At 40.5% G+C, this 13,966-nt stretch overlaps 1 protein-coding gene across 1 annotated transcript in view; it reads left to right on the plus strand.

The window, feature by feature from the left end:
* Window positions 1–1,857: 1,857 nt before the first annotated feature.
* The window catches only part of STPG4 (sperm-tail PG-rich repeat containing 4), a 39,897-nt gene continuing 27,788 nt past the window's right edge, over window positions 1,858–13,966 (plus strand). The window contains 4 exon segments of the mRNA XM_036872568.1: window positions 1,858–1,909; window positions 2,636–2,655; window positions 3,715–3,771; window positions 4,913–5,170. Of these exon segments, the coding sequence (XP_036728463.1) occupies window positions 1,858–1,909; window positions 2,636–2,655; window positions 3,715–3,771; window positions 4,913–5,170 (387 nt within the window).

Consider the following 13,966-nt stretch of genomic DNA (forward strand, 5'->3'; position numbering starts at 1 on the left):
AGAGCTTGTTAGAGATGCGGAAGGTTAGGCCCTGCCCTAGAATCTCAATCAGAATCTTTATTTTAACATTATTTCCTGGTATCTGTATGCACATTAGTTTTTGAAAACCACTTCTGTAGTCCATCCTCTGGTTTTATTTATAAAAGGAAAACTTAACAAATATTCAATTCTTCCTGTGTTCAAAGGGCTGAGAATTAAGACAAAAACCTGTGTTCTGGATATGTTTAAAATTAGGGGAGACATGATTTGTCACAATGAGTCCTGCAGTAAAGAGAGGAACAGGGTCTTTTGGGGTATGAGGGATTAGGCCTAGGAGGACTTAGAGGAGCTGACCCTTGAGGTTTGCCAGGCCATCGAAGAAGAGAATAGCATTTCAAGCAAAAGGGCTAGCATATGAGACAGTAGAAGAGACAATAGAAGTGTGAAGATGGCATGTTTGGGATTTGCAAGTATACATCAAATCATGAGGTTCTAATGAGGTGAGACTGGATTGTAAATTTGTAAATTTTGCTTTTGTCCTAAAGGCAGTGATTATATGTTTTGAATGCATTGTGCCAGATGTGGTTCCAGACATTTCACTCAAGCTAATCACCCCATGTACCAATATATTATCACCTCCTTATAGACAAAGAGGCACAATAAATCAGCAAATGCAGCCAGGGAGAGGAATAATCAATGCAGTGATGACAAATAGAGGTCAAGTTTGCTAAGAGCCTGAAAAATCCCCATTGGATTTGGCAACTAGATAACTGGCTGGCTTAGTTACTAAATGCAAGTTTAACTGAAAGTTGCCTGCACATGTCAGATTAAGATGGTTTTAGGAAAGTATGGGGGTGGGGGTGAGGAAAGAATTGAATCCACATTACTCTTGAAAGTTTGTGAACGGAAGTAGAAACTCCGTGGTGTAGTGGACAATGGGGCACTGGAGTGACTCCTGGATTTGAACCCTGGCTCTGCCACTTCTGTGTGATGCAGAGTAAGCTGTGCTAAACTGTCCAAGGAAGCTTGTTTCCTTGTTCATAAATGGAATTAATACCTACTTCACAGGGTCGTTTTGAGGATTAAATATATGTGAAATATCTGGAACACAGCAGATACTCCATAAAATGGAACTGTTAAGCTTAAGGGGACGTTTGTTTTTAAAGATGGTAATGTTTATAGGTTGAGAAGCTACAGCCAAGAGGTTGAAAATGAAGAGGGTCCATACGGATGGTAAAGGGTAATCCGTGGTTTTACAGCTTGTTGTGTTTAGTACTCACTCCACTTTTCAAAAGTGACACCCCCAGAACTTCCATCTGGAGGAGTTTAGAAACAATCTTAGGAAGTGGGTGCTATCCAAGGGGGGAAAGTGGTGGAGGGGTGGAGGTGGTGGTGGGATGAATTGGGAGATTGGGATTGACATGTATACACTAATATGTATAAAATAGATAATAACCTGCTGTATAAAAAAAATTCAAAAAATGAATAAAGTGGGTGCTGAGGTTGATTTTTGCCTTAAATCTTAAGTATGCGTATCAAGCATGAGGTGATTTGGGAAAGGGCTGATGGAGATCCTGGGGCGCTTTAGCCTTTGCAGGTCTCCCTTGGCGCAGATACTTGCCGAGGGCTCTCTTGGCGACTCCCGCGCTCTCTAGGTTTCCTTACCACGCATGTGCCTGACAGTCTCGACCCATTTCCTCTGCGTGAGGCTTGCTGCGGGCCCTCCAAGCGTGTGCCCGCCTCCCTTCCCCCACATCGGGAGACGAACCTGGCGGGTGCCCTGCGCACGCTCAGGAGCCGGCGGACTGAGGCGCCTCCTGGCAACCAGACGCCAGCCTCGGCCTAGGGAGCGAGGCGGCAGCAATGGACCAGCCAATCATGGCCATCGCCTCCGCCGCAGTAAGGGAAGAAGCGAGGCGGGGCGGCCTCGGTACCGCCTTCTTTCCCTGCCCTCCCACCTCCACAACAACGTTTCCCTCGCCGAGCTCCGCCCCAAGTCCCACCTCTCTCTAATCCCGGGCTCTGGCGCCCCTCCGCTTCTCCCTACCTTCACGTCTGCACCTGCCGTCCTTTCTTCCCGATCGGTATTTGAATGCCACTTCGTTTGCTCTCCTCTTCCCTCGCTCTCCCCTATCCTTCCCATTCGCCCTTTGTTTTCTGTGTTGTTTTTTCCCCCTCTTACCTACTGCTAATTGCACTGGACAACTGTTTTAATAGGGTAATTAGATTTCTTTCACTTTCCCCTCTGTCTGCCGAGAGAATGCGTTTTTCCTTCCTTAGTCTATTGGACACGTTTTTGCCCTGCTTCCTACTTTAGTATTTATAAAATATTTGAAAGTATCTTTGTTTAGTTTTTAAATAAATTTGGGCAAGGGATGTCTAGCCCGTCTTGTGTAAAATGATTCACCCCTGAAGTGAATTGGAAGTGGGAGATAGGTGAAGTTGAGATCACCTGTTTTGGGCAAAACAGAACAGCAGCCGCCAATTACCTTCCTTTAGATGTATCATGTTTACTTCTCCCTTCTTCCCACCTCATTTCCGTGGTCCTAGGTAGAGGTGGAGGCCTGTCTCGACCTACCTGAAGAAGTTTGATTTCTGTGACTATAAATGTGCAACAGAGAAGATTCAACATAAATCTAATAAAGGGAATGTATAGGAAGAAATTCAGACTTAGCAGTGCGTATGAAACAATGCTTTTTTAGAGAAATGCCTATATTTCATAGTAAAACTAAAGCCCAAGGGTACTTGTAAGTGGATATAAGTTGCTAGACAGGAATAATTAATTATCTCCGTTGACTGATTAGATTGTTTATTATTTTTAATGCCTTGTTGCTTGAGATAACCTGTATTTCATAGTAATAACAAAAGTATTCTAAATGAAAGTAGAACTCAATATTTTAATGATTTTACCTACTGGAAATAGCACAAAAGGAAAAAACTAAACAACCGTGTTCTGTTGACAGTGAAGCTGAAACAAATATGGGATAATAAGTGGGTGTAAAGTACTTACTATGGAAGACAAGAGCGTGCTTGGAAACTGAAGACTATCAAAATAATCAGCTTCATAACTTGACAGATGAGATGTTAAAAATAAAAGCTGCCACTTATTGAGCCCTGGTTGTGGGTACAGGTTTTACAATGCCTTATTTTCATGCCAGGCCTGGTGCCTTTTTTTGTATTCCTAAGAGGAAGCTGAGGTTCATGAGGGTTAACTTGCCTAGTGCTCCTAGCCAATGGCTGAGCTGGAGTTCAAGCCCAAGTCATAGCATATGTAAATCCAGGAAATGGCAGTGTTCAACATTTGCCATATCGCCAGGAATTTGTATCCCAATATCCCATTAATTTGATGACTATACATTTTTACCTTGAGCTCCCTGAGCCATAAATCTTAATAACAATTATACTAACACAATTTTGGGTTTATACAACTCTTTTCCTAAGAGCACCAAATTTTGTCACCTCTAATTATTCTCATGACATCTCTGTGAGATGGGGATGTTTATTACTCTAATTTACCCAAAGGGAATTTAGATGTTTAAAAAGCACTTAAGGTCATAAAATAGTAATTTAAGGAAATATTACAGGCAAAATTTATCATTATGTAGCTTTTATTTTAATTCAGGCTGACCAGTTTGGTACTGGTATCCATTTCTTCAAGTACATGTTTTATAAGTGATATTTAACTTCCAGGGATCACTTCTAAAATGAATACGCACATTTTATGTTTATTAATAGAAACCAAGCCGGAAGGCATCTTTTGAAAGAGAAGGATGGTGGAGAATAGCATTAACAGTATGTATATTTTCATCCTTTCCTAGTCAAAGTATTCTCATTCTTATTGGTATTATAATCAGTCTAACCTGATTAAGTCACTAATACTTAATTTTAAGAAAACAATGGTTGTTCAAATCTACATGGGCCTATTTCATATTTATAATTTTAGTATCAGCATATGACTGAGAAACTAACTTTAAATTTTGAATGCTGTAAAAACTTGGAAGTAAAACAACTCTAGGAATCCAGGTGTTTTACAGGATCTCTTGATAAAGTCAACCTAGTTTATGACCTTGGTGAGATTACACAAGGAAGAAAAAGCATGCATTCTGGAAATGTGTTTGATTTTGGTTTTTATCTTACTTAGATAAAAAGTAAGAGTCTATGATAACTTTTGTTAACATGGTCAATGTATGAAAACAAGACCATAATATACGAAAGAAAGATGACTGGAAGATCTGCCTCTCAAGATACATTGTTTCTATATGGCAGAAATATTTTCTGTTCACACCTTTCTATAACAGAGGGGCTCAGGAGCCAAAACCTCCTTGGAATTGAACTAATTTTAATGGTAGAACTTAGCTCAGTGCTCAGTGGGAAGATGGCCACAAAAGCAGCAGCAACTAAACTGTCAGGTCTGGCCATTCAGCCATACTGTGGTTGTGATTTGAAAGTACCAAACCTCTTATGGGACTAATTAGGCCATGTATTCTGCCAGTTCATCCTCAGTCTCGTGTTATTATCCTTTAGCTTCCCACTTGAGGACTAGAAAGAAACACGTGGTATCTACTAAGCAGAAGTAGGATAACTTCTGTTTAGTCACAAAGCTTATCCTGAGGGGGTCTCATGAGAGGCCTGACATTTACAGTCAAATTGAATCTCAAGTTTAAGTATCTCTGAAGCTACTTTTTAAAAAGTTAAAACTTCAACTATGGCCATAACCCATTTGCTATAATTTAGCAATTGTCTCAGAAAGGAAATCATCATGATTGTCTTGAAATATTGTTCTGGGGGGAGTGTTTACTCTATTTGATAGAATCTTATTAAACTGTAGAACAAAGAGAAATGCTACTTAGGAGTGACCTTTGCAAGAATGATGCTTCAAGAGATGTTAACCAGTTTACACACTGTCTTTAAAAATGATGTCAATTCTCCACAGAACACTCCTAATCCTGGCACTTACCACTTGAAAACTTTTATTGAAGAATCTCTATTAAATCCAGTGATAGCAACATACAGTTTTAAAAATGAAGGAAGGAAAAAACCACCTCTTCTGCAAAGAAACGATCTGGTACTAAATGACCTTCCCCAGTACATGCCTCCTGACTTCTTGGACTTGTTAAAGAAGCAAGTGGCCACCTACTCGTTTAAGGACAAACCACGGTCAAACCCCAGCACGCTGGTTTACAGAGATCAGGTAAAGCACTAATAGCAGCTGCCTTTGTATGGGAAAGCTACCAAGAGGCCCCGAGGAAAATATTCTCTATACTTAGAGTGTATCTTCCCCAGGAGAAACTGAAAACCTGTAGAATGCCTTATTTCGTCCAGAAATCAAACAAAGGGCTTTCTCATTTGCAAATATATCCAGCAAGGTGTATCCCTGTGAGACCTCCTCAACCTAAAGTGAGTACATGGGGAAATTTTTTTTCCCTCGCTGGGAACTGTTGGCAGGATTCCCCTGACTTGGGGTCTTATCTGTGATGGGGCCATGCTTCTGGTCTCTTCAAGCAGTTGACATGGTGTGCCCTCTTCTTTTAAAGAGAAAACTTTGCCTTTCAGTCAGTAGTCCTCTTATTAGAGCGTGAGTTTAACTATACACCATAGGGAAGCTTTTGCAAGAATTTCTTGTAGAAATGAGCACCCTGGTACCAGGAGGGTCAGGGTGAACTCTCAGCTCCACCAGTTCATGCATCACATTGAGAATTCAGAGAACTGCTTGCTTATAGCCCTGGGCTAGGCTCTTCTGAGGGAAGATGTTCCTGACTTGGAAATATTTAAATAACAACACAAGAGCCCATAGATCAAGTGCTGAGATAAATAGTGTAAGAGGAAATGCCAGGGGGTGGGATTGAAAGTCTGGAAGGCTCCCTGGATTGAGTAGGACTCAAACTGGACCTTGGATAACATATGACATTCGTGTGGTTCTTAACAGTTTGCTGTGAGTTTCCACATATATTCTCCTAGTAGTTCGTCACAGGCATTCTGAGATAGGCAAAACGGATGTTAATCCCCATTTTACAGATGAGAAAACTGAGGTGAATAGAGACAAAGTAACTGGTTCTGAGGCACATAGCTAATAAAGAGGGGAGGCAGTACTTTTAACGGAGGGCTTCTGAGCCCCAGTTTGATGCTTTTTCCAGTCTACCTTGCGCCTCTGGCCTTGAATGAGGGGCAGTGTTTCAGGGGGTGGAATCTGAGGGAGGCGTTTCACGGGAGGGGCAGAGCACTGTCTGGGGCCTGCCCGAGGGCCAGAGTTGGGACTTGGACTTTGTTATTTGGGACTTTGGGCCTTAATATCTCCCATTTATAAAGGAGCTAATAATAGTATCAGTCTTCACCACCTTATCAGAATAATATGGTGATAACCTGAGAAGATGCATTGCCACAGGAGGTTGAATTAAATGGAAGGGGTGTGGTTAGTAGGGTGGACAAGAAATCTTCAGCAGGACGAGCACATGTCGTATCCAACTGTGAACCCTTCCTGCAGCTTTGCAAATTATAGCTTTGAAACAGGACAGGATGATAAATGTTCATGGGATAAATCTTATCCCGTTTGGTTCAGTGGATGAATACAAACACTAAATTAGACTTTTATGACTTGGTATCAGGTAACCAGGCAACATGTGAAATCGTTCTGGCTACCTCCAATACAAAATCATTCTTCGTTAGCCTCCCTCACCATTTACTTCTCTTCTGCTTCCTCTCTTCTGGCTTTTAGAGGTTTCTAAGGGTAGGCCCAGGCCCACTGCTGAAAGGAGAAAACATAGATGGTTGGTATTAGGCAAAATTTAAAGCTTTAAAAGACCAAAAGAGTGTGGCTTACCCAGAGGGATGGATAAAAACCTTCTGAAAACACACTTTTCCTGTTTCTTTCCTTTCTTTCTCCTCTCTCTCCCTACCTCCCACAAAGGCTTGAGCTCCAGAAACTGGAAGAATTAAATGTTTTCCTAATTTTCTGTTTCAAAGGCATATAATAATATATTCACGAGAGGAGAGCTATTCAGATGTAACCCTGTTTAGTCACCAATAAAATTCATAATTCTGGTAAAGCAACTATACTCCAATAAAAATTAATTAAAAAAAAAAGAAATCCCTGCCTACTCTAAGGCTGTACACATATTCTCCTATGCTTTCTTCTAGAAACTTTATAGTTCTGTCTTTTGAATCTAGGCATATGATCCTGCTTGCATTAAAGTGTTTGTATGAAGTGAAGTAGGAGAAAAAAATTCATAATTCTGTTTTTTTAATAGCAGAACTCAGTAAAATAATAATTGGAATTCGAGGTAGATACAGTATACATTATTGTTATTTATTAAGATAGAACAGCATTCTCAAGTGTCATAATTTTTAATGGAATATTCACATTATACTTTGTTAGTGCTGTTCTTCATTTGTAAGAAAGTTTTTACTATTTTTAACACCTTTATTCTGAAGCATGTAACTCAAGAGGAGAATCTATATCAAAGAATCATATGTGCATAGATATATTTATGTTCACATTTGAATGTGTATGTGTGTATACTCATCTATATCTGGCTCTTTCCAAAGAGTATTTGATATAGACCTACAAATTTTACAGTACTTTTTTTCTTATTAGAGAAGTAATGTTTTTATTTTAGAATATATGTACAGAAGTGGGACCTTTTCTCTCCATTATATAATTTTATGACCTGCTTTTTCCCACTGTTGCAGTCATCCCAGTAACCCCTGTGTTACTGCACCTTATTTCTGGATGATTTTAGCTCCCTTTGCACCCTGTCACTCTTTCCACTACTCCTGTCATAATTTCAGTACACACATAGATGATGATTTTCCAACAATCTGGCTTCTCAGTTTCTTGAACTCTCCTGCACTTCCGCCCTCACTCCTTAAATTTTTTTCAAGACCATTCATTTCAACCCTCCTTAATTTCAGTTGCATGCATCCCACTCTGATCAGTCTCCTGTGGTCTTCTGCCTTACCCACTCTAGTATCCCAATCTCAACAATTCTTCTGTTCCCACCCAGTCTACAATCCATTGATCCCACTGTTGCCTGAAAAATGAGTTTGCCTCCTTGTGGGTGTCGAACCAAAAGATACAACTAAGCCAAAGAGTGGGAGGAGGAAGGATTTATTACTTGCAGCGAGTTAGGAGAAAACAGGTATCTTTCCCAAAGCAGTGTCTCCCCAACAGCAAAATTGGGGAAGTCTAAAGCTAAAGGTACATGCATATTCATGAGGGGACTTGAGCAGAGGAGGATTCAGCGTAGGATCAGGGCAAAGGTCGACAGAGTCCAAGCTTTGGTTGATTGAAGTCAGGAGGATCAGCATCATCCTTCTATCCCCCACCTGGGTGGAGGCCTTAGTTCCTGCAGAACTCAAAGATGCGTATCAAATTGTTACATATATCCCTTGAGGAGGAACTGGGACTCTGTTTTATCGCTGACCTATTGTTCCTTGACTGCTTTTCCTCTGTTCCTGCATTTCCTCACTTCCCTTAAGATCATTAATTACCCGAGGCCAGGCTTAGATCACAAAATGGCTTAGGCCAAAAATGGCTTCTCTTATGTCAGGAAAGCCATGCCTGGTTCTCTTTCTCTGGGGACTCCCTACCCTATCTGCTTATACTACCACCTTTCACTGCCTCTCAACTTTCAGTGCTTTCCTTCCTTTCAAAGCTTAAGTTAATCATTAGAGTTACTCCCTGCACACGCCCTCAATTCCCTGGCCCCTGATGGCTCATCTTACTTGTTTGGCAAAGCCACAACCCTGGTCAAATCTCTCTTCGAACTTTGAACCTGCATCTTTGTAGCCAAATGACTAGTCTCATTTTAAATTCTTCACTTCCTGTGGGCCCAGAATGGACTTCCCTAGTCTGTTTACTCTCCCATTCTCCTGGGTAGCTCTCTCTCACATCTCCCCTCTTTCCAAACCCCTGACACCTCCTCCTCAATCCTCATTCCTGTTTTCCTCTTCTCAGCCTTTTGGCCGGTTCAGCCCCTCTTCCCTGCCCTCTTCCTGTTGGAGCGCCAGGCACACAACACCTCTTCCCCATCTACACTCACTCCCTGCTGATCTGATTCAGTCTCAAGGCTTTGAACACCAGTTATTTGTTTGTGATTTCCGAATGTATATCTCCTGCCCAGCCTTCTCTGTTGAACTCCAGACTTGTATATCCAACTGCCTTTTTTTTTTTTTTTTTAATATTTATTTATTTGTTTATTTATTTTATTTTGGGCTACGTTGGGTCTTAGTTGCGGCTCGCGGTCTCCAGAGCACGTGGGCTCTGTAGTTGCGGTGTGTGGGCTTAGTTGCCCGGCAGCATGTGGGATCTTGTTCCCCGACCAGGGATCGAACCCACATCCCCTGCATTGGAAGGCGGATTCTTAACCACTGGACCACCAGGGAAGTCCTCCAACTGCCTTTTTGACTTCTCCATTTTATGTCAAATTTAGGGTTTCTCACCCTTGGCACTATTGACTCTTGGGTCAGGATAATTCTTTGTGGTAGGGGGCGGTTCTGTGCTTTGTAGGATGTTTAGCAGCATTTCAGGATAATTAGATGCCAATTAGCAATCCCCCCTCCAAGTTGTAACAACTGAAACTGTCTCCAGACATTGCCCAAATGTCCCCTGAGGAAGTGGGCAACCAAAAACCAAAAAAACACTCCTGATTGAGAACCTCTGGGTTCAGGCTTTGTGATAGTCGGTGTGATCTCTGAGTGGCTGTTTTCAGGGCCAACAGGTTGATGGTGGATAGGCTTCATTTGTGACCTCACCTCTTGTGTCTCCCCTCACTCTCATCCTGCCCCACTGACCTCATCCTGGCTGCTTCTTGAATTTGCTACTCCCACTCTGACCTCAGGGTCTTTGCACTGGATCTTCCTTCATATGCTCTTATCCCAGATATCTGCATGGCTTACCACCTCTCCTTCAAGTCTTTGTTCAAGTGTCACCTTCTCAATGAGCCTCATTTAAATTGGCCACCTGACACTCCTGACCTTCCTACCCTGCTCTTTCATTGTTTCCATAGCACCTAGAGCCCTCAGGATACTATATAATTTATTTGCACTTTGCATTTATTATTTGTTGTCCGCCTCCTTCCGTGAGAGTGAAGCTTCATGAGGACATGAATACTTATCCGCTTTGTTCACTGTTACATCTTTGCCTCTAGAACAGTGTCTGATGGTTAATATTTGTTGAATGCATGAATGAATTAATGATTGCTTACATTTCTGAAATCTGACTCGGCCTTACTCATTTTGGTTCCTTGGATGTGTGATTATCTTTGACTGTGTGTTGCTCGTTCCCACTGAAAGGTTGTTTTCATGAATTCCCTAAGATGAAAGCCTTTTTCCTTCAGAGGAGGTTTGCTTTTGGTTCTGCTAATACTTAAGGGAGCTACCAGTTTGGTGCCACTTGAAATACACTGCTTATGTAATCTTGGATCACTCTAGTGATGGGCATTTGGACTGAATCCATGAAAGGAACCAGCCCACGGTTACAGTCTCTCAAGGATGTGTTTCTTCCCCCTCTCCCAATTCTCCTTAGCACCAGGACAACTCTTTTTGCAGTCCCTGGCATTAGGGTGAGGTGGTAGGTTTGCTTTCAGGAAGTCCCCTTTTAGGGCCTCCAATTCCTGTTGGTAGGACTTCCATTAAATCAACAACATTGATGGTCCAGGCTTTGGCCTCTGGATCCTTCTAGGGCTCTGAAGTTCACTCAAACCCAGCTCTGTTCCTCTGCTGAGTTTAGTCTGGACCAGCATACATCCTCTGAGCAAAACTGGGCCATTTGCCTGTCTGGTTTCTTGCTATCTCTTGGTTTGGGGGGGTTTATATTCCTTATTGTCATCAATTTCATATCTTTTTAAAAGCTCTTGTCTATTATTAATATTTCAACTCTCATTTCTAGTAGTTGTCTGCAGTGGGTAGTTTCATCATCCAAATAACCTAGGCTGCCATTAGCAGAAAGCAGAACTCTTTTTTTCCCTTGGAAGTATATTGTGAATCTTTTCCACACCATCATGTATTCTCTACATCATTTTAAATAGCTGCATAGTATTCTACTGTAAGGACATAACCTAATACTAATACTGCATATTCAGTCATTTCCTGCTTTTAGTCAGAGAGTGGAGTTGTTGAGGAAAGGGCATGTAGATGTCTAAGTCTTTTGAGATGCATTGCCAAAATGCCCCACAAAAAAATTGTGCCCCAGTGCCACTCCACCTTGCAGAGTATCAGTCCAGGACCATTTAAAATGCACTGTTGGGCTTCCCTGGTGGCGCAGTGGTTGAGAATCCGCCTGCCAATGCAGGAGACACGGGTTCGGGCCCTGGTCTGGGAAGATCCCACATGCCACGGAGCAACTAAGCCCGTGAGCCACTATTACTGATAAATAAATTTAAAAAAAAAAAAAAAAAAAAAAAAAAAAAAAAAAATGCACTGTTTATGTTTTCAACTGGAAACCTGGATCCAGTGATTTAAATGGGAAAATTTAAAGCCTAAGCTTGAAATCAACATGGTAGGGGAGTTTCAGAGCAACCCAAAGTTAAATAAGTCTGTGCCAGAGTTTCCCTACAATGAAGGGGGCAAGGAGAAGATGGTGACTCTGCCCCAGTCTGTAGGCAATGAGTCAGTACTGGCCAAGGTCAGCCAATGCAGAAGAGTAGAGTGCTATCAGGGAGTGAAGCTGCAAGGGAGTTTCAAGAAACACTGACCACTAACTGCATGGCTTCAACACTCTTGCATCAAAGGGTAAAAATGAGTCATGCTCTCTTATAACGCAATTGAAATGGACATTCTGGTTTAAAAATGAGCAAAGACACCAAAAAAAAAAACTATTAGAACTAATAAATGAATTTGGTGAAGTTGCAGGGCACAAGATTAATATACAGAAATCTGTTGCTTTTCTATACTCTAATAATGAACTGTCAGAAAGAGAAAGCAAGAAGACAATCTCAATTAAAATCACAGCAAAAAGCATAAAATACTCAGGAATAAACTTAACCAAGGAGGTGAAAGGCCTATACTCTGAAAACTATAAAATACTGATGAAGGAAATTGAAAGTGATACAAAGAGATGGAAAGATATTTCACGTTCATGGCTTGGAAGAGTTAGTATGGTTAAAACGTCCATACTTCCCAAAGAAATCTACAGATTTAATGTAATCCCTATGAAAATACCCATGACATTTTTCATATAACTAGAACAAATAATCCTAAAATTTATATGGAACCACAGAAGACCCTGAATAGCCAAAGCAATCTTGAGATAAAAGAACAAAGCCGGAATTATGACTCTCCCTGACTTCAGACTATACTACAAAGCTATAGTGATCAAAACAGCATGGTACTGGCACAAAAACAGACACATAGATTAATGGAACAGAATAGAGAGCCCAGAAGCAAACCCACGCACTTACGGTCAGTTAAGCTACGACAAAGGAGGGAAGAATATACAATGGGGAAAAGACTGTCTTGTCAGTAAGTGCTGCTAGGAAAACTGGGCAGCTACATGTGAAAGAATGAAATTAGAACATTTTCCCACATCATATACAAAAATAAACTCAGTGGATTAAAGACCTAAATGTAAGACCAGAAACTATAAAGCTTCTAGAACAAAACATAGGCAGAACACTCTCTGACATAAATTGCTGCAATATTTTTTTGGATATGTCTCTTCAGGCAAAGGAAACTAAAGCAAAAATAAACAAATGGGACCTAATTAAATTTAAAAGCTTTTGCACAGCAAAGGAAACCATCAACAAAATGAAAAGACAACCTACTAAATGGGAGAAAATATTTACAAATGATATGACCAATAAGGAAGGTGTTAATATACAAAATAAATAAACAGTTCACACAACTCAATAAAAAAAAAAAAAACCCAAAACCAAGACAATTAAAAATAGTAGAAGACCTGAATAGACATTTTTCCAAAGAAGACATACAGATGGCCAGCAGGCACATGAAAAGGTGCTCAACATTGCTAATGATCAGAGAAATGCAAATAAAAATGAACAGATATACGAGCTAGCAATTCACAAAGAGATATACCAGTTGCTAAAAAACATAAAGTGATGCTTGGCTTCCACTAATTATTAAATAATTACAAAAGAACAAAAGCAGGTAGACACAATTTTTTGCCTGTCGAATGATCAACAATTTAAGTTGGATGATACCCATTATATTGGCAAAGGGAGTACAGAAAGAGATATTCTGTATGCATACAAATTGTTGCAAGTATTTTGGAGGATGGTTTGTCAATTCTTGTTCATATTTTAAATGCACATAGGGACCATTCCACTGTCAGGAATTTACCCTAAAAATGGTCTTTTTAAAAAATATATTTATTTTATTTATTTAATTTCTTTATTTTTTTGGGTGTGTCAGGTCTTAGTTGCAGCATGTGGGATCCTTCGCTGCTACGTGCGAGCTTCTCTAGTTGTGGTGTGCAGTCTTCTCTCTAGTTGTGGTGTGGGTTTTTTTTTCTCTCTCTCTAGTTGTGGCGCACCGGCTCCAGGCACACCTGGGCTCTATAGTTTGCGGCACACAGGCTCTCTCGTTGAGGCACACGAGCTCAGTAGTTCCTACAAATAGTCTTATTAAAGTACACTGAGGTATTTATATAAAATACTGCAGCATTGTTCATAAATTTATCTAACTAGAGGGCTAGTTATATAATGGTACATCCATACAATGCTGTGCTACCATTAAAAATAATAAGGTATATCTATCTGTGTTGATATGGAAGCATCTCCAAGATATATTATTAAATGAAAAAACTCAAGGAACAGACCAATATTTATAGCATAATCCCATTTGTAAAAATAAAAACAATTCTATATACGATGTTAAATGCATATTGTTTTCTTGGGTGATACTTAAGCAGTCATTAACAGTGGTTTCCATTTAGGAAGCAGAGGTTAGGTAGGGGGCAAAGAGACTTACCTTTAATTTTTTTTTTCTTTCTATAGATTTGACTTGTTTTCAGTGTGCAAGTAATAGTCTTTTC

The sequence above is a fragment of the Balaenoptera musculus genome, chromosome 13 (genome assembly GCF_009873245.2).
Source record: "Balaenoptera musculus isolate JJ_BM4_2016_0621 chromosome 13, mBalMus1.pri.v3, whole genome shotgun sequence".
Lineage (NCBI taxonomy): Eukaryota > Metazoa > Chordata > Mammalia > Artiodactyla > Balaenopteridae > Balaenoptera > Balaenoptera musculus.